At 44.7% G+C, this 19,628-nt stretch overlaps 1 protein-coding gene across 1 annotated transcript in view; it reads right to left on the minus strand.

Moving 5' to 3' along the window:
- Nucleotides 1–19,628, minus strand: part of CEP128 (centrosomal protein 128) — a 115,843-nt gene that overhangs the window by 54,013 nt on the left and 42,202 nt on the right. Inside the window, exons 15-19 of the mRNA XM_075282357.1 lie at nucleotides 16,683–17,116; nucleotides 16,110–16,274; nucleotides 13,335–13,490; nucleotides 11,160–11,219; nucleotides 8,895–9,087 (exon numbers count right to left, since the gene is read on the minus strand). Of these exons, the coding sequence (XP_075138458.1) occupies nucleotides 8,895–9,087; nucleotides 11,160–11,219; nucleotides 13,335–13,490; nucleotides 16,110–16,274; nucleotides 16,683–17,116 (1,008 nt within the window). The remainder of the gene's footprint in view (nucleotides 1–8,894; nucleotides 9,088–11,159; nucleotides 11,220–13,334; nucleotides 13,491–16,109; nucleotides 16,275–16,682; nucleotides 17,117–19,628) is intronic.

A 19,628-nucleotide genomic window follows, 5' to 3' on the forward strand; every position in this document is an offset into this window, starting at 1 on the left:
CAGGCGCGAGCCCCAAGCCAGATGTTAATTTCAGACATTATAAGAACCCAATTCACTTTTATGAATATTTCTGCAAATTATGTGCGAAAGAAAAACAGGTACAACACTAATAGTAGGAATTATTTTTAGGTAACTTCCCCTGACATCATGTGGTTTTAACTGCTATGCTGGTCCTTGGCCACGGGGGTCGTTCTTCCACTAGAGCTGGGGGCTTCCAGGTTGATAATTCATACCATTGTTTATGTATAATATGGTCACATAGCTTGGGGCACTGCTTTTACATGATGCATACTGTACCCAGGTCACTAAGGTCTGGACAACATTCCAGTATTTAATAATCATATACTATGACATACTGTCTGTCATCCTACCCCCTTTCCCCCCAAACACACACACCTTTTCAGGACTGATCGCTACAGAATCCAGGGAATCTTTACAGGTCATGCACCAGTTTCAGTGGCAGGGATCACTGGAGGACACACAGGGAATGTCAGGCCAGACACAAGAAGAGATTTTTTTTTTGTTAAAGAGAGGAGAAAAAAACAAAACAAAAAAAATAAAATAAAAAACACACATCATCTCCCCCTTAGGTTTACAAACTGAACTCTGAGCACGTCCCGTCCCCAGCCTTCAAACGTGGGACACTGCTGGGGAATTCGGTTCACTGAGTCATTTAAGAAACCGCAGCTCAGGACGCCATTAACTTCTTCCTCACCAGAAACCCTGGCGATAAGCTCTAGCCGTGTGCAGCAGGCCTTTCCAGGCACTCAATGGGTTCAGTTTGACAGCCCTCCAAGATTACAGGGATCAGATGTACTTACAATGTTTAATGCAAGACAGACATGCCCTGGCATTGAGGTCTTCTAGGCCATGCCCTTCCAAAATCTAAACACCCCAGCAGCTGTGTCCAAAAAAACTCCTCATTATTGCAGTGGAAAACAGAACAGGAGGGTGTAGCGAGGGAGAAACATTGAGAACGAACATTGTTAATGAGTTTAAGAATTTCCAATGTAACCAGCTGGGAAGTGGAGAGACGGCAAATTGTAGTTTGTCATGAACAGATTTCAAGACGCCCCAGGGCTAGGATTTCATATCATTGGATTCTATATACCCGCAGAACCTTGCACCTATTGAAACGATAGAACTGCCAACCTCATCCTGCAGGTTTAACAATCTGATGGTGTAAGAAAGCTAATGTGTGAAGTCCCAAAGTATATACACAGCCCCTCTTTATCAAATCCTGCTCTTTAGGGTTCTACCATGCAGAGTGCAGCAGGAGTAAAGACGATCCGTGTACACAGGCCATGTCCCTTCTGTTAGAGAAGATCAAAGTAGTGAATTAAAGACCCTACAACATGTCTTGGGAAATGCCACTGTGTTGTCAGGTGATGGCAAAGGCAAGAGTGGTGTATGACCTGATGGATGGGGTGCCCATATACAGAAATAAATCATTGCCACTTATGTCCAGCACCACTTGTGATGGTCATAAAATGTGGTAACTGGCCCCTTCAGCACATTGTGCAGAGGTGTACGATTTGGAGCCAGAAATACACACAATTTGGTGCATTCATTTATTTGACAATTTTAGGTCACAGGCAGTGCAAATTCTGGGGTCTGGCCATGGATGGAAGATTTCGGTTAATTTATCCCATCATTTGGTGACTGGAGATAGACATTTAAGGCATAAGGATAAGCTAGGTCTAATTTTAGGCCACCAGATTTTATTATAACCCTTGACACTACAGGAGTCTGGAGAACAATTCTCACTCATACACAAATCTAATATGGGAAGTGAAATACAATTTTATTTACCAACGTGTCAATTGTTTTCTGTGTGCCAAAAAAGTGTCACTTAATCCTGACAGGTAAACAACTGGACTCTTTGGATGTACAGAATAATATAGACTGTTATGCTGTTAGTATCAAATGGGTGGAGACACACACACACACACACACACACACACACGACTGTAGGATTTAGCACAGAGAAGGGTTGGGGTGGAATAATGTAGCTGTCAGTGCTTTTCATGGAAATCTTTTCTCAGGATAGTCATCTATATATTGTTTCTAGCCATCTCTGGCTTGGGTGATGCTTCTTGAATGGAATGAGGCAGAAGCCAATAAAGGCCAGTCCCTGGTGTATGTACTGGGCAACCCACATTATAATAACAACAAATTTGCAGTGGACAGCAGTCATGCTGAAAGGGACATGTGATAGACTGGGAGCAACCAGATCAGTAAGTGTGGAATGTGGAGAACACACAAAGACACACACTCACATTGCCACAAGTTGAGGTTCTCCTTGCACTTCTCACATCAATAGTTTTATTTTAATCTTGGCCTGACTGATCCCTTGCGAATAGCCACAAATGGTTATAAACATGGACTATAGTACTGGTCTGCAGAGCAGTTGCCAGCTGGTAATAAACACTACATGTGTTCCCTTATTGTACAGCACAGTCACACAATGGCCACTGGAATCTCCATCAATAATAGTCAACATACATTTGCTTATTATGAAGTGTCAGGAACTTTCTCACACTGAATAAAGCTAACCAAAGACTGTGAATGTGACTTCTTAATAAAAGTAGGGCATTAGTGCTCGGACCAGCAGTGCCGACACAAGAGGGGTGTTGCATTCATCTCCAAAACACAGCGGCCACAAACTGTCCAGCAAGCCCGTCACTTTAGTCTTTGTGAAACGCTTAACACCGTCAATGCTGACATCAAGCTCACAGATCAGCATTGAGCCTCTATATATCCCACCGAGCACAAGTGAGGTCATCTTGCAAACAATGAAATGCAGGAGACATGACTACAAAGATGCAGAAATTTAAAAGACATTCACAAGGACAAAGTACAAAAAGCCTGAATTCTGTAGGTAATTTATAATCCTGTTCTGAAAGTTGCATGTTGGCAAGATTAAACAGCATTGGGTAGTCACCCAGCTTAACAGAGACTCTGAAGAATATACACAATTTGGCATGTAGACATACTGCAGGTTCTGTATGGTATCCTGCAGCACATTTTCCCACAGATGCTGCAACACTCACAGGCTGCCAAAGCTCCATAAATGTTCGATTGGCGATAAATCTGGCAACCAGATAGGTCAACAAAGTGTTGCAATCTGATGGAGACAGTCATCAAAAACCCTTGTGTGGGTGAGCATTATCCTGTGAAAAATGCCAAATGAAAGCCAAACCATGAGAGGCAACACGTGTCCGCAAGTTGTCCTGCACATAGCTGAGCTGGTAGTGTCCCTCGTGTCCCTAGAGGGTGACAGACAGTCAGTTGGGGCAGTGTATTGTTCCACAACAAAGGTAGGATTGAAGCACTCACAAGACCTGGTACTGAAACCTGACACTTGGAGTCCACAGAGAATCTGGATTTGTCGCGAAAGCCAGGCCAGGTTTCTCCTTCACGGCACCACTGCAAACAAAGATGACAGTGGCTGGCTGTCAATAGTAGGAAATGTATTGGTTGCTATGTTGATAAATTTCCTTCTGCTAAACAGAGGGAAGGGGTGTATAAAGAAGGTGTCACCTGTGTTGGAGGTGGACAATGGGGTTGTGGAGCCAAAGCCAATTTTATCTGGAGCCAGAGTTGGAAAAAAAAAAACTTAATGATTTCAACTTGAAAATAAAATGAATGATTATTTTTACATTTTATTGCACAATGATTAATATTGTATAATTATGAAGAAGAATAATTTGTTACACATTTACTTGCAAAGGAATTCAATCAATTGCCTTTTAATGAATTAGATGGTCTTTACGGTTTCTGACTGGCCATGGCTGCCAGCCATTTCTAAAGCAGGAGTCGTCATCTGTAGAAAAATACTGGAGTCGGTGGTTTGGCCTACCTATTCCACAGCACTATTGGACAATAAAACTGTAAAAGCCATTTGTGCCTTTCTGAGAATTGAAACAATCCCCTCCATTGGTCTGGGATGTCTGGGGCCTGTTTGCTGTATGTGCGTGCCCACACACCTTCACTGCTCCAAACATCTCCTAACGCTTAGGTCAGAACTCCTAGATAGCGGCCAATTCGTAAAACCAACCATTCTGCTTTTCTCATTCCAATGAGTCCCCCCTGTCAAACTTTGTACCTGTCTTTGTTGGCTAGATATGCCTCCACGATTAGCTCAATCTCTCACCTAGATGTACACTACCCAACAATAGCCTCTAAGAGTATTTTCTTTTTCGCAATATTTCACTAGGGGACACAGTAACCATGGGTATAGTCCTGACCACTAGGAGAATGAAAAAAGTTGGCTCACACAAGCTATACCCTCCCACTGACCATGCACTCAGGCAGTTTTTAACCTAGTGTCGTAGGAGGCAGTCACGACCTGAGTCAGGTCTTTCTGTCTTACAACGTTTTTATTTTTTCTTTTCTTTCAGGGACAGGGGGTTGTCAGTGTTTTGCAACACTAGTCGTACCCCTGTGGGCACAAGCACTCTATTATAGAGCGCCCCGCAGTCACCCAGTCCCCCTCTTTTGCTGAAGCGGCGGCTGGATATTCCGGCGACCCCACATTTATGTGTGAGGTATCACCGAAGGGGTGAGTCTGTGGCACCTGAAGACCTCGGACTGGTAAGTATGAGCAGGTGAACATAGGCGAGTATGTTCCCCTTCTTTTCCCCTTCTTCCTCCCTGGGGCCTGTCTTGCCTTCTTCCTGGTGCTTTGGGGCACCGGCTGGCTGGCAGACAGCGTGGTCCACGCAGCCAGCAACGGGCTCCAGGCGGCAGCGGCTTCTAATTGAGGCCGCGGCTTTGCCGGCAGGTAGGCCAAGGTCACTCTGGGTTCCCGTGTCTCCAGGGCGTGCGGCCGGCGCCGGGAACCGCGGCTTCTACTTGAGACCGCAGCTTCGTCGGTGTGTAGGATTCACTAGGCCCCGCCTCATCCCCGGTCTTTCCTGAGTCTGGGAGGCCGCCCCATGGGGCGGAGGGCGGGCCTGGCGGTGTTTTCCTGCCTCTTTGTGCAGTAACCCTGTAGGGAGGGTCTTGTTTTATGTCTCTTCCTAGTCTGAGGTTTGTTGTCTGTTGCAGTCACAGCTCTGGTGCAGCCTAGTAATTCTTCTTTTGCAGCTCGTCCTCAGTGGTTGGGAATCGTCTTCCTCCAGTGGCTATGGTAGGTGCCCCCTTGGGGGTTGTTTTTTTCTGCCATATTTTGTTCATGAAGCGTCTGCCTGGGTCCGTGCGCCCCCGCTGTGTCATATTTATGTATGCTCCAGCTACCAGCTATAATGCCCTTGTGGACAGGCTATATATATTCTTTTGGTAACTCCGTTCAGCCTGCTGGAATCCTCTGAACTCTTGTTCCCCTGTGCTGGTTTGGGCAATTTCCCCCCAGGCTTGGGCAAATTGGCCAGACTTAATAGTCTATGGCGGTATATTAGAACGGCTGTACGCCAGTTTCGACCTCTTCAATCCAGTATGTCACAGTGGTGGGGGTGGCTTGATGGTCGCCTATTTGTAGCCGTCAACCTTGCCCAGTGCCAATAGCTGTCCTTTTTGCTGGCAATCTTGGCACGTTGGGGCCGGTGCCATCCCAGCCTGGGGCACCCAACTTTCCTGTACTCGAGTTTGTCTCAAGCTTCATGGATGATGCTCCTCCTGGGGGGGTTTCCTGTGGAAAGCTTGTCTTCTATCCTCTGGCAGTTGTCACTTCCAACGCCAGCTTTTCTGGAGGAGGCAGGGTTCGGAGTCCAGAATGTTCTGGAACTATGGTCCGGAACCAAGCGCCTGGTGGCTTCCGGAGGTCTCCTGCTCGCTGAGGTGGGAAGAATTTTCAGTCACTGCTCCCTCAGCAATTCAGACTACCAGTTTTTTAACCACAAGGTCCCTGTATACGGCCAGGCGCAAGAATCCTCAGGCATTTGTGCCAACGCCTTCGGACTCCCTGGTGGAGAGTTTCAGCTTCTGTTCCTGTTCCTCCCTTTCTCCCTCCTTCTAAGGTTTTCAGGTACTCAGAGTGAGGATTCCTGCCATCGGGGTAGCTCCAGTCTGACCTCATCTAGGCTACTTCACAGTCCTCATAGTTCTGTTGGCAGACACCCCAGACTTGCTTTTCGGCGAGAGGATTTGCTCTCTCAAAGAATCCACTCCACCTTACATTTTCCAGTTTTATTGACGAGACTGTTGAGAGAGAGTCTTACTGAGACTGTTAATTGCAGTCTACGTTCCAGGTCAGGGAGCCACAATCAGCTAAAGTGGGATCACTTTTGGTAGTCTTATGTCCGCTGGTGCGGAGCTGAAGTCTGTGGTCTTTTTTTCTTTGCCCAGGATCCAGGTTTTTCTCAGTCTGGATTGGATCAGACTCTCTGTTTTTTTTCTGAAAAGTCAGATATCTGTGCTTCTTTTCTTCCGGTGGCCCTGGTTGTCCTTACTCAAGCAAGACCGTTCTTCTAGGGCAGGACTCATGGTGTCCCTCCTTACTGGCTTTTGTGCTCCTTGTTTTTTTTTTGCCTCATTCTTGAGGTACCTTAGGCTCCTCCTTGAGCCTCTAAAGCAAGTTCACTTTCTTGTGGCAACCATTTCTACTTGTAGGGTTCTGAGCTGGCTGCTTCCGCGCCAGTCTCCCTTCTTGATTTCTCACGGAATAGGGTTGTTCTTTGTCCTCCATCTTTGCTTCTAGGGTGGTGTCCTCCTTTTCTTGTCAATGAGGACATCATCTTGCCGTCTTTTTGTCCAGAACCTAAGCATCCTCGTGGGCACCACACACCGCTGAGATGGGTCCAGGCGGCTGGATTGACTAGCTCTCACGGAACCGTTCTTTGATGCTCTTTTGTGATTTCCAGGAAACTCTAGGAAGGGCCTGTCTCTTCCAGGGTATCTATCTCTAGGTGGATTCGGTCTGTCGTAGAGAGCCTTACAGTTAAAGGGCAGGGATTTGCCTTCCCGTGTGATGGCTCATGCGACCAGGGCTCACAAGGTTGTCTAAGTTTTTTCCCTCCCTCGGGGACTGCTGTTGGACGTCCCATGGTTACTGTGTCCCCCAGTGAAATATTGCGAGAAAAAGGGATTTTTGTGTACTCACCTGTAAAATCCTTTTCTCGTTTCACTGGGGGACTCAGGTCCCACCCGTTGTATTTATTTATACAGGATTTTTTAGTTGGAATTCTTTATGAATTTAAGTGGTTGGTTCCATATTCCTGTTTTTGGACTCTCTCTTACTGCTGTGGTACAAAACTGCCTGAGTGCACGGTCAATGGGAGGGTATAGCCTGTGTGGGTGGAGCCAACTTTTCTCATTTTCCTAGTGTCCGCCTCCTAGTGGTCAGGTCTATACCCTTACTGTGTCCTCCAGTGAAACAACGAGAAAAAGATTTTACAGGTGAGTACACAAAAATCTCTTTTTTAAAGGGTGGAGGTACTTTTATGCTCTCATGTGGCAAGACCCAATATCTAATCCAACCACATCTGTAATCATTTACATATGCCTAAGAAATAACTTTATCCCAAGTTTTGCAGCGATCCGAATTTTCTATCTTGGTGCAATCTTTATTTTGTGTGTGTTAATCTGCAATGTGTCATAATTAACTGTAAATCTGGCATTCAATTCATAAACCAGGTGGCTAAGGATGAGCAAATGTCAGCACAATTACAAATAAGGTGAAAATACGATGATAAATGAAGGTGTCGGTCAGTAGAACCAGGTTTAGTTGAATAACTCAAGAAATAATCCACTAAGTGCTCAAATAAACAATTCCACAGTGAGAATGCAACATATATCACATGGCAGAGGAGGTAGCAGGGGTGAGGGGGATCGATCCATGCAAGTTCCAATTCCTTGCTAATTTCTGCAAGATTAGACTTATCTTACTCCTTCATTATCCCCATTATTGTTTTTGCATGTTTTCTTTTTTGGCTAATATTCTTTTTCATTACGAGAACTCCCTGGAGGCAGAAATTAAATTGAGTGCTATGAGGCCACATTGCTGTATTGGTAGGATAATGCTTTATAATTACAGGATCTGACAAGTTTAACAGCAAAGCAGACATCGGCTGCCGATCTCTCACATAAAGAGAGGCCGTCAATGACAACATACTCAGTTTTCTGTCACACTGTAAATGGTAATATGCAACAGAAGACCAAATCCTCTTAAATGGTCAGAGCCCACAAAATACATGGTCCATGATCAGTCTAATCTTCACTACTCACATTCCTGTTACCTGTAAGAAGAAGACATCACTGAGAAGGTAACCTATCCATTCACTAAAAAGTAGTGGTGACATCACTGAGGATGCCACCTAGTCATTCACTAAAGATCAGCAGTGGCCTCAGGCATGAAGTCTATCTATCTATCTATCTATCTATCTATCTATCTATCTATCTATCTATCTATCTATCTATCCCTTCAATAGACAGCAACAGTAACATAATGCAAAAATGGAGGGTATGAAGCTAAATTGTAGGTAAATAACACTTAAGTATTACAAATATATTGTAATCTGCAGCTTTTTTCACCACACATTACATGAACGTGACAGTCTGTTTCCGATTATATTTGTAAGCTTTCTCAGTTGTTCTCTTTACCATAAGTGTAAAATATAAAGGATTCATGATTTTCTTGAAAGCCACTCATTAAACATGTTACTAAGGGCAAAAATTGTGCTCACTAAGCAATATTTGGAGGTTGGAGTCTATCAGCAGCCACATGTTTCACATACATCACACTCCCGAAAATCTGCTGATGCAGAACAGTTCATCTCTCTAGCACTCAGCATTACTATGAAGGGATACAGTGGTGGACAACTGCAACCTTCCAGGCCAAGCACCTCACATGACCCAAGCAATGTGACAGGGAGCAGAGGATGGTGGTTGTATAATGTCTGTCAGATTCACGCCCCTAAGACGGAGCCACCAGCAGCCTGAAGAATGCCCCCTACCTTTCTTGTCCCTGTGAGCCTCTTCCAGTTGTTGTTGTAGCTTGCTGATCTGTTGACGTTGCTCCTCTATCTCAGCTTTTTCCTTTACTTTGTGTGCCTTCAGCTGCTCCCGACAATGTTGGTGCTGAGCGTGGAGCTTCCTTTCCTGCTCTTCTCGCTCTTTCAGCTCGTCACACAGCCAATGAAGTTTTGTCTATTGAGAAAAAGACCCAAAATAATAATCCCTTTATGGCTTCTCTTCATACAAGAAGTCAAAGGCCCAGTCCAATTCTGATCACCAATTATATAGGTTACATACTGAATTATTCTATATGTAAATCTGAGACACTTTAAATGAGTTATCCTGTACTATTCCTGACTTACATCCTGTATAATACTCCAGAGCTGCACTCCTATTTTGTACATACATTACTTACCCTATAATGATCATATATTATACTCACTCAGAATCAGTAGAGGGTATATCATTAATTCCAGAGCTACACTCACTATTCTGGTGGTATAAGAGATGGACTGTTACTCCACATGAGTAATAGAGATATGCAGTGACTCCACTAGCAGATAGTAAGTGCAGCTCCAGAGCAAAATATAGGTCACTCAGGACCCGTACAAGATAACAAATGCATGAACACAGTGACTCCACCAGCACAATCATACCCACACCACCAATGTTTCCATTCTTAAATGAAAGTTTTGGCAAGTAACTGCCTGCTGCCCTAAACTATGTCTAACCAGTCAATCCACAAATTGCTTGGCCATTTTACCTACTGTGGTATGCCCTTCTGAACCATCAGCCACATACATCATTTTTCCATAACCAGAAACGACCTTGCCAGACACAATACAGCGGTGAAACTCACCACATTACTGGCAGCTGCAGGGAGCGTCTTCTGCACAAATCATTTCATTTTCCCTTTTCCCTGCAAAATCTTTATTTCTGGGGGGACTCATGAGACCAGTGCACAGCGGCGCTGCTGCCAGGTGACCACGTTCCAGCATTATAATGGGGAAAGGGGAAAGATTTTCCTGCAGGTGTCCTTGGCCCCTGCACAGCACAGACACATCTGTATTCTTGGACTCTGGCCACTTAGCTCAAGTAGTGCAATTATTTCTAATATTCAGGCACAGCAACTACAGAAGATTGCCAAGAGCACAGCGTTCCTTCATACAATATTGTGTCTGCATATTAGAAAACTGGAGGAATAGGTCGGTCTGCCCTGAGGTGGTAGAAAGTCACCATATATCCTCAACATCTTGACATTAGGAGATTGAGGATGTCTGTGTTTTAAGAGGAGGGGTTGGTACAATGCTTGATATCTGCATATAAAAAGTGCAGGAAAATCTGTGGGCTGTGTCGTCTGTGTATTATGCTGGAAATAAGCCTGTATTAGAGGAGGCAGAGGGGTCTGGGTGCTAACACGTCTATTAAGAGGAGGCATAGGCTTGGGGCCAAGGTCTGTGCATAAATAGAAGGGGGTTTGGGGGGGCTAATATCTGTGTATCAGAGAAATGAGGCCTAGAGCTCACGTTGGGGTATAGGGGACTGATCTCTGTGTTAGAGGAGGCAGAGGAATCTGGGTGCTAACAAAGATCTGTTAGGAGGAGGCATAGGCCTGAGGCAGATCTGTACATAACTAGAAGAGGGATTGGGGGCTGATATCTGTATATTAGAAGAATGCTGAAGCCTAGAGCTTACATTCATGTTTTGGGAGGAGGCCGAGGACCAGAGGCTTTTGTTTATTAGGAGGCAGCTGAGGTCCAGGGGCTGATGTCTGTCTATTAGGTAGATGTTTGGCAGCTGTTCTCAAACTAGTGATCAGTACAGCTAGTGGTTAGATGTACCGGCAGCTCAGCACAAACACTGCGAACTTTGGGAAAATGTGTGTACAGTGCAGTATATGAGTGTACAGTATGTCCTGTGTAAAGAACAATAATGGCATGTACAGCCCGATAAATCATTAGAATAAATTAATGAGAGTGAGAGCCAGAGTGGAGGAGGGAGGGGAGCTTGGATATTTGTGTGATGTGGTCCAGCTGCTGCAGTCTGTGTGGCCAACCCTGCACACAGCTGCTTGCTCCAGGCAGATGCAACTCAGAGCAGGGACATTTCCCCATCAAATCCAGAGGCCCGCAGAGACTTTATTAAAAGGAGGAGACATTCCAGTGCAGCTCCGGAGGCCTCGTGCTGCCAGCATGCACAGATTTCTATTCTGGTCTATCATAGAGGGAGCACAGGAGGTGACTACTCCGCATACATAGTCTTACCTTAGTCTCTGCTAACCAGTAGTGGGGGTCATCCCTCAGGTGTGCAGCACTGATCATAGGCTGAAATAAAGGACACTTCTTTAGCCAGTCTGATACCAATGAGCAGGAATTTCAATATTTCAATAATTCACTCAAAAGCACATTTCTCCATTTTCATACAGACCCATTGCAACTAAAACTCTATTTCTACACAAACATACCCCCAAACTGTCACACTCCTCCTCACTGGAGCTCACAGAGGTGAAATTGAATTGAAATTAAATTGAAGCCTATGGAGAATGGAGGGGGAGGACTGTGCAGGAACTGAGTAGGTGATATGAGGCTACTGGCACTAAATAGTAAGTTTCTATCTCATCCTAAATGCTTTATTCCTATCAGTACTGTTCAGTACTTATTTATAATGATCCTGCTACTGCTTCTGAGAGAGTTAGATGAGCAGACTCTCCTATACTTTCAGCGTGGAGTATATGAAATACATCAGTGCTGGTAGTCTCCACCCATCTCAGAGACAAATTAATTATAATCTGCAAGTCATATAAAAGGCCAGAAATGATGCTAAATATAATGCTGTACTACTGATATACACAAAGTTAGTTGAAAGTTTAGGTATACTTTAAACAGGTTTTCCAGGACTCCCATACTAAAGACCTATACTTAAAGGGGTTGTCCCATCACAAGGATCCTATCTATACTGCTTGTTATTGTGGATGTAAGACTTTTCCTAAATACATTGCTTCAGCGAAACTGCTTTGTTTGTCCACTATCTTACTTTATTCAATTCATTGTTGACACAGCCCTTGACTTATCTGCTCAAAAGTCAAGTGATGTATCTGCTGCTCTCAGGGGGGAGGGAGGACAGGCTAAGTGCACGGGAGCAAGCCTGTGTTTCTAGCTATTCCTGTGTCTACACCACGTGACCTAGCTTCCTGCACTCAGATAGGGGAGAGGAGCTGCTTTCATTTCTTCTGTCCTCCCAGTTATCAGGCTAGCTAATTCAATTGTGTTCATTATGGCAGAGACAGGCAGTCTCTGTATGTAACACAGAATGGAGTTGCTGCTGCCTGTACTTCATAGTCCAATATGGGTGGGCGGAGCTACACGCTAATTTGGGAGCGGAGCTAAACGACAGGTTGCATGTGAAACCCCGCTCACCAAATGATGCAAGAAACCAGGAAGAAAGAAGATTTTACAACAGTGAAGACTGGTGAGTATGCGACGTGGGAATACCCCTTTAAGATAAGTCATCAATATATATTTTTATTTCGGTGTTCAAAGTGCAGGTTAAATGACATGAAATTCAAAGGGGTTATGCTACAAAAATTATTTAAATTGATGATCGGGGAGGGGGAAGTCCAAATACCATGACCTCCACTGATCCCGTGAATGAGGATGTTTTATCCCAATGTGAATGCAGAATACATACTCCCGATCCATTCACTTCAGTAGGAGCTTCAGAAATAGCTGAAGCATGGCGCTCAGCTATCGCTAGCACTGCAGTTGAAGTAAATGAAGTGGAGGCGCCCATTTTCATGCACTGCTATATTGGATTCAATTTATCTCCTACCTAGCCTATGGAGTATTAAAGAGGACTAGTGGATTGGAAACACTTTAACTATAGACTGGAGGGGAGCAGTTTCTGGGGAGCCTTTCCTTCTAATCTCATAAAACTCAGAGTTAGGCTTAGTTCACACGTGAATACCGTGTGGCGTATTTTGGTCTGGAAAAAAAAACCGCTTCCTAATTAGGAAGCGGTTTTTGGACCTTGAGGCGCTTTTTTGGAGCGGTTTTTTGGTAAAATCCACTTCAGAAAACGCCAGGCGGCTTTTCCTTCCCGGGCAGTGAATGGACCGTAAAAAAACGTGTCGCGGTTTTTGGCCACATTTTTTGGCAAAAAAACGCAACACGGTTTCACCTCCCATTTACTTGTAGTGATTTCCTGAGGCGGAATCCGCCTCAAGAAAGGTCATGTCGCTTTTGTTTTCCGCTAGCGGCAAAACGAGTGCTAGCGATCTCCATAGCCCACCATTGTGAGGGGGGCGGATTATGATGTGGATTCCGCACCATAATCCGCCTCCTCTGTGCCCGTGTGAACAGGCCCTCAGAGACAGTGTCATGACATTTTATGTACAAATGCTAGACTAACAGAAGACAGAACAATAGTTAATGAGAGTTTACTTTAAATTTCTCCATGGAGTTCCTAGACAAGATCTGACAGACAGAGTTGACTTCAGTCTCTAAAGCACCAAGAATGGTTTCTTGCTCAGTCTCTAGAGAATTCAGTTTTTCTTTAAGGTTTTGATTAATGTCTTCCAGTTTCTTCAGTTGTTGATCCTGTAAGAGAAGACAGGGGTATTAGAATTGACAGCCAACATCTGTACAGCTAACATATATTTTTACAAACATTTGCACCTCACAGCATCACAGGTCCAATAAGTCATCAAGTCAAATGTGAATTTAGGTGTGAAAGGTAAAGCATCTACTCCATATAGGATACCCGCGCAATGTAAAGCATATAAGGTCACATAGTAGGACGGACACAGAATATACCACAGCACTAATTTAGCATAAGGTGGGTGATAAATTAGCTGGAAATGTGGCACTGAGTGTTCACTGTATCATCAGCAGACAGAATGGCACCCTGTCTACAATGTGTGTTATCATGCCAGATTGCTTCTCTCTGCTAGGAAAACAGAGAATCGCTTTTTGGGCACATGCCAGTTCTTCTATCACATCTGACACATAAGAGAAGCAGCAGCAGTAGTAGGGTGACCCCATGCTGAGCTCCCTGCCATTCTTGAGGAGGCATCCCCACATCATGCAAGACACTTTCAGTATTACAAGCTGCTTGTATAAAAAGGGACTACCTGATCAAAGAAAAATTCTGCTCCTTTAACATGCATTTTATATGCATTTACACAGACCTGGAATAATCCTTCTTAGTTAAACAAGGTTTATTAACTATCTTATGAGGGATCCTCTGTAAACTGTGTAGTACACACCACATCACACAGATAAAAACTTTACTGTTTTATCACGATACCTTAAAATCTTTCCCAGTGTAGCAATAAATGTTCACCTCTGAAATGTCCTGTACTCAATCTCCTACAGACAAGTGACAATTTTAACAATGCTGAAGTGCCTCCAAGTGGTTAGTGCAAGAACTACACAACTGCAGACTGTAACCCACAGCAGCAACACATACATACAACCAGCTAATGTCCCTTATTGTAAAGAAGGTTGACTAATATTCCTCTTACAGTTATTATTATTATTACCATCATTACTATTATCACTACTACTATTATATAGGTTTTCATTGTTTAAAGTAATCCTTTTATAGAAGCAAGTGCTTTATTTCTCTTTGTCCATAGTTAATTTGTGTCCCTTATTAGAATACATATTTTCATTGTATTTCTTTTTATACCTATGCAAGGGGAATTTCATGAATAAAAAAACTAAAAAAATACGATTTAATTTGTTGCAAATCATTTTTTCTCCTATCTGAAAGGGGATATTTTAGCAGACATAGATAATGGCCATGCCCTACCTCTGTCTAGTAAGGAAATGTGGCACATCAATTTTTAGTTTGTATGTAAATGAGTAGCTCAATACATCCAGGGGGTGGCAGCATGGAGCACATCTTTTCACCTGTGATCACCATACATCGGGACCTGTCAATCTTTAAAGGGATCCTACCTTTCAAAGACATTTTTTTCTAACTAACACGTCGGAATAGCCTTAAGAAAGGCTATTCATCTCCTACCTTTTGTTGTCCTCTCCGTGCCACCGTTCGCTTGAAATTTAGTTTTTTCTCGGTATGTAAATGAGTTATCTTGTAGAACTGGGGGCATCCCCAATGCTGCCAGAGAACTCTCCAGCGTCGCCTCCATCTTCATCTGGAACGAGGTCTTCACTGCGTCTTCTTCCAGCGGGAGCTTCTAACTTCTAGGCCTTGGGCAAGCCCACTGCGCATGCTTGTGGCCACAAGAAAAATGGCCGCTTACACAGTATTGGAAGCGGCCATTTTCTCGTGGCTGGCGGGCATGCGCAGTCGGCTTGCCCGAAGCCCGAGGCCTAGAAGTTAGACGCTACCACCGGAAGAAGACACGGTGAAGACCTCGTTCCAGATGAAGATGGAAGCGGCGCTGGAGAGTTCTCTGGCAGCATTGGGGACGCCCAGTGCTGCGAGAGAACTCATTCGCATACTGAGACAAACAGGAATTTCAAGCAAACGGCAGCGCGGAGAAGACAACGAATGTAGGAGACAAATAGCTTTTCTTAAGGCTATTCCGACGGGTTAGTTAGAAAAAAATGTCTTTGAAAGATAGGATCCCTTTAAGTTCAGGACAGAGCTGTACGGCAATGACATGCACTGAACAGGTAATTTCTAAACAGGTTAAAAATTGATTTTCTCAATAGCAAAAATTTCACTTTAACACAAAAAAAAGAAAAAGAAAAAAAGTTCAATATGCCATCCACATCATCACAAGTAGCTTAGTAATTTTAGTGGCGGTAGACTCCCTTCAAGAGTATTTTTGTCAACAGATTTGTTTAATGCAGATGCAATTATGGAAAATGCCGTGGAATGGAAACCAGGCATTATAAAGTTGTGGAACTTCTCATTATTAAAAAAAATAAATAAATAAAAATTATATATATAAAATAGTTAAACACTTTATTTACTATATTTGGCTGTGTAATATCACTGGCGTAATAATGATCTACAGGGGAACCTTTATAATAATATGTATACTGCAATTGTCTCCTACCAAGATTCATATGTACAGAAGCATCAATAAACTTATTACTGGCGCTCTACACTATTTACATAGCATGACTATTCTCAAATACAAAAATGAATAAAGTGGGAGGGTTACACTATCAGAGTAGCATGTCACAGTGCTGTGTTAGATGAATTATACATCTGTACTATATTTATGCTCTTCCCACCTTCTCCTCCATATCCTGTGCAGCTAGCTGGTACTTGCACCTCAGGGCGGCGCTCTCCTCTTTGCTGCGAAGCATTTCTTCAGAAAGTTTATCACATTCTATCTTCATCTTCTCCAGTCGTTGACGCTCAGATTTCACCAGAGATTTACTGTCAATCAGCTCCGCCTACAAGACATAATTAATAAAAACTTCAGTATATGTTCACCTTTGCGTTCACCCCTCCTTCCCTTTCCCAATCCTGTCAGGCTGTTATGGCTGCCTATGCCTGTTAGTGGTCTCTTGAGACAACTTGAAGAAATATGATGCTCTTGCCACAAAGCTTGCTTTGATATTAGTCTCTGCGCCTACAGAGAAATTCTGATAAAAAGAGGCCCAGAAGTAAACTGCTGTTCTTCATGACAGTATACTGTGACAAAACGACACCATGTGCCAAATCCCTATTTTATCCTTTAGTTTCATAAGACATATTTACACAAGATCTTTAAAATATTGAACCAATAAAATGAACCCCACAGAGAAATATATTGCATCCAATAAATTTACAGGTCATGACCTTGTTCCCCCATGCAATACCTTAAGAGTGCGAATGTGAGATTCCAGCTCTTCTCTCTCCTGCCGGAAGTGTGCCAACATCTCCTGGATATTACGTTCATGTTTGGCTTTAGCCGTCTGAGCAGCAGAGCGCAGGTCAGTCAATTCCCGCTGGTGCACATCCCTCTCCATCTTAAGCTGCCTTCCTGCTGAGCTCAGCTCTTCTCGGGCAAACTCGGCCTGTTTTTGAGCCTCACACAGGTTCCTCCTGAGCTCTTTGGCGCTCTTCTCTTCCTGGGCCAGGCTGCTTCTTAGCTCGGCCCTCTCCGCACTCAGATCCCTCACAGATTCCTGCAGTTCCAGGATTTTCTCATTGCTCTTGTCCTGAGCTCGGCCAGCAGACAGATTCTCTTCCTGCAGCCTTTCTTTGTCTTCCTGCAACTCCTGCTGTAGAAGAACCTGCCTCTGCAGTTCTCCTGTAAAACAGGAAAAAGAAGATACCATTCCAAACAAAACAATGACCCTTATCTATGTAGGACTATGTGATATATTCTGATATATTACAAGAGAAATCAAAAATTAGCCACATCAGCCCTTTCCATGCGAGGTCACTGTCTTCCCCAATCTCTGCTGTGTAGGTATGTATGGTTGCCCTACTGTCAGTATTTATCAAAGACTTTGTGCACAATATGGAGCAAGTGTTCTGTCAGGAATAAAGGTGTAGGAATAGAGAAGTTCAAGGAAGGTCACACAAGTGTCAGCCACGAAGAAAGCACCAGACGTCTTCCACCAATGATGACAACAGTGAGCATTCACATCAGTCTAAAAAGATTTTTTTAATGAGGGAATATGAGAGCTTGCTCACAGACAAAATTATTAAGGAGATTATGTTCAAAAATTATGTATTAGTCTTTTTTAAAAGTAAAAAAGCCAGATTGCAGATAATTTTTGACTTGCCCTTATACATTATGATTAGAGATGAGCGAACAGTGTTCTATCGAACACATGTTCGATCGGATATCAGGGTGTTCGCCATGTTCAAATCGAATACCGCGTGGTAAAGTGCGCCAAAATTCGATTCCCCTCCCACCTTCCCTGGCGCCTTTTTTGCACCAATAACAGCGCAGGGGAGGTGGGACAGGAACTACGACACCGGGGGCATTGAAAAAAATTGGAAAAAGTCATTGGCTGCCGAAATCAGGTGACCTCCATTTTAGACGAATAGTGGATTTCAAATCCGGGTCATATGAGAATGTGAACTTTGTGACTATGAGACAGGGATAGCTGTACAGGCAGGGATAGCTAGGGATAACCTTTATTTAGGTAGGAATGTTATTAAAAATAACTTTTTGGGGCTCTATCGGGTGTGTAATTGTGATTTTTGTGAGATAAACTTTTTCCCATAGGGATGCATTGGCCAGCGCTGATTGGCCGAATTCCGTACTCTGGCCAATCAGTGCTGGCCAATGCATTCTATTGGCGTGATGAAGCAGTGCTGAATGTGTGTGTTTAGCTCAACTACACCGGTGGAGTAGTTGATCTAAGCACACAGATTCAGCTCTGCTTCAATCAGCGCTGGCCAATGCATTCTATTAGCTTGATGAAGCAGAGTGTGCACAAGGGTTCAAGCGCACCCTCGGCTCTGATGTAGCAGAGCCGAGGCTGCACAAGGGTTCAAGCGCACCCTCGGCTCTGATGTAGCAGAGCCGAGGGTGCACTTGAACCCTTGTGCACCCTCGACTCTGCTACATCAGAGCCGAGGGTGCGCTTGAACCCTTGTGCACACTCTGCTTCATCAAGCTAATAGAATGCATTGGCCAGCGCTGATTGAAGCAGAGCTGAATCTGTGTGCTTAGATCAACTACTCCACCGGTGTAGTTGAGCTAAACACACACATTCAGCACTGCTTCATCACGCCAATACAATGCATTAGCCAGCGCTGATTGGCCAGAGTACGGAATTCGGCCAATCAGCGCTGGCTCTGCTGGAGGAGGCGGAGTCTAAGATCGCTCCACACCAGTCTCCATTCAGGTCCGACCTTAGACTCCGCCTCCTCCGGCAGAGCCAGCGCTGATTGGCCGAAGGCTGGCCAATGCATTCCTATGCGAATGCAGAGACTTAGCAGTGCTGAGCCAGTTCTGCTCAACTACACATCTGATGCACACTCGGCACTGCTACATCAGATGTAGCAATCTGATGTAGCAGAGCCGAGGGTGCACTAGAACCCCTGTGCAAACTCAGTTCACGCTAATAGAATGCATTGGCCAGCGCTGATTGGCCAGAGTACGGAACTCGACCAATCAGCGCTGGCTCTGCTGGAGGAGGCGGAGTCTAAGATCGCTCCACACCAGTCTCCATTCAGGTCCGACCTTAGACTCCGCCTCCTCCAGCAGAGCCAGCGCTGATTGGCCGAATTCCGTACTCTGGCCAATGCATTCTGTTGGCGTGATGAAGCAGTGCTGAATGTGTGTGTTTAGCTCAACTACACCGGTGGAGTAGTTATGCTAAGCACACAGATTCAGCTCTGCTTCAATCAGCGCTGGCCAATGCATTCTATTAGCTTGATGAAGCAGAGTGTGCACAAGGGTTCAAGCGCACCCTCGGCTCTGATGTAGCAGAGCCGAGGCTGCACAAGGGTTCAAGCGCACCCTCGGCTCTGCTACATCAGAGCCGAGGGTGCACTTGAACCCTTGTGCACCCTCGGCTCTGCTACATCAGAGCCGAGGGTGCGCTTGAACCCTTGTGCACCCTCGGCTCTGCTACATCAGAGCCGAGGGTGCGCTTGAACCCTTGTGCACCCTCGGCTCTGCTACATCAGAGCCGAGGGTGCGCTTGCACCCTTGTGCACCCTCGGCTCTGCTACATCAGAGCCGAGGGTGCGCTTGAACCCTTGTGCACCCTCGGCTCTGCTACATCAGAGCCGAGGGTGCGCTTGAACCCTTGTGCAGCCTCGGCTCTGCTACATCAGAGACGAGGGTGCGCTTGAAC

This window comes from Leptodactylus fuscus, chromosome 7 (assembly GCF_031893055.1).
Source record: "Leptodactylus fuscus isolate aLepFus1 chromosome 7, aLepFus1.hap2, whole genome shotgun sequence".
NCBI classification, from domain to species: domain Eukaryota; kingdom Metazoa; phylum Chordata; class Amphibia; order Anura; family Leptodactylidae; genus Leptodactylus; species Leptodactylus fuscus.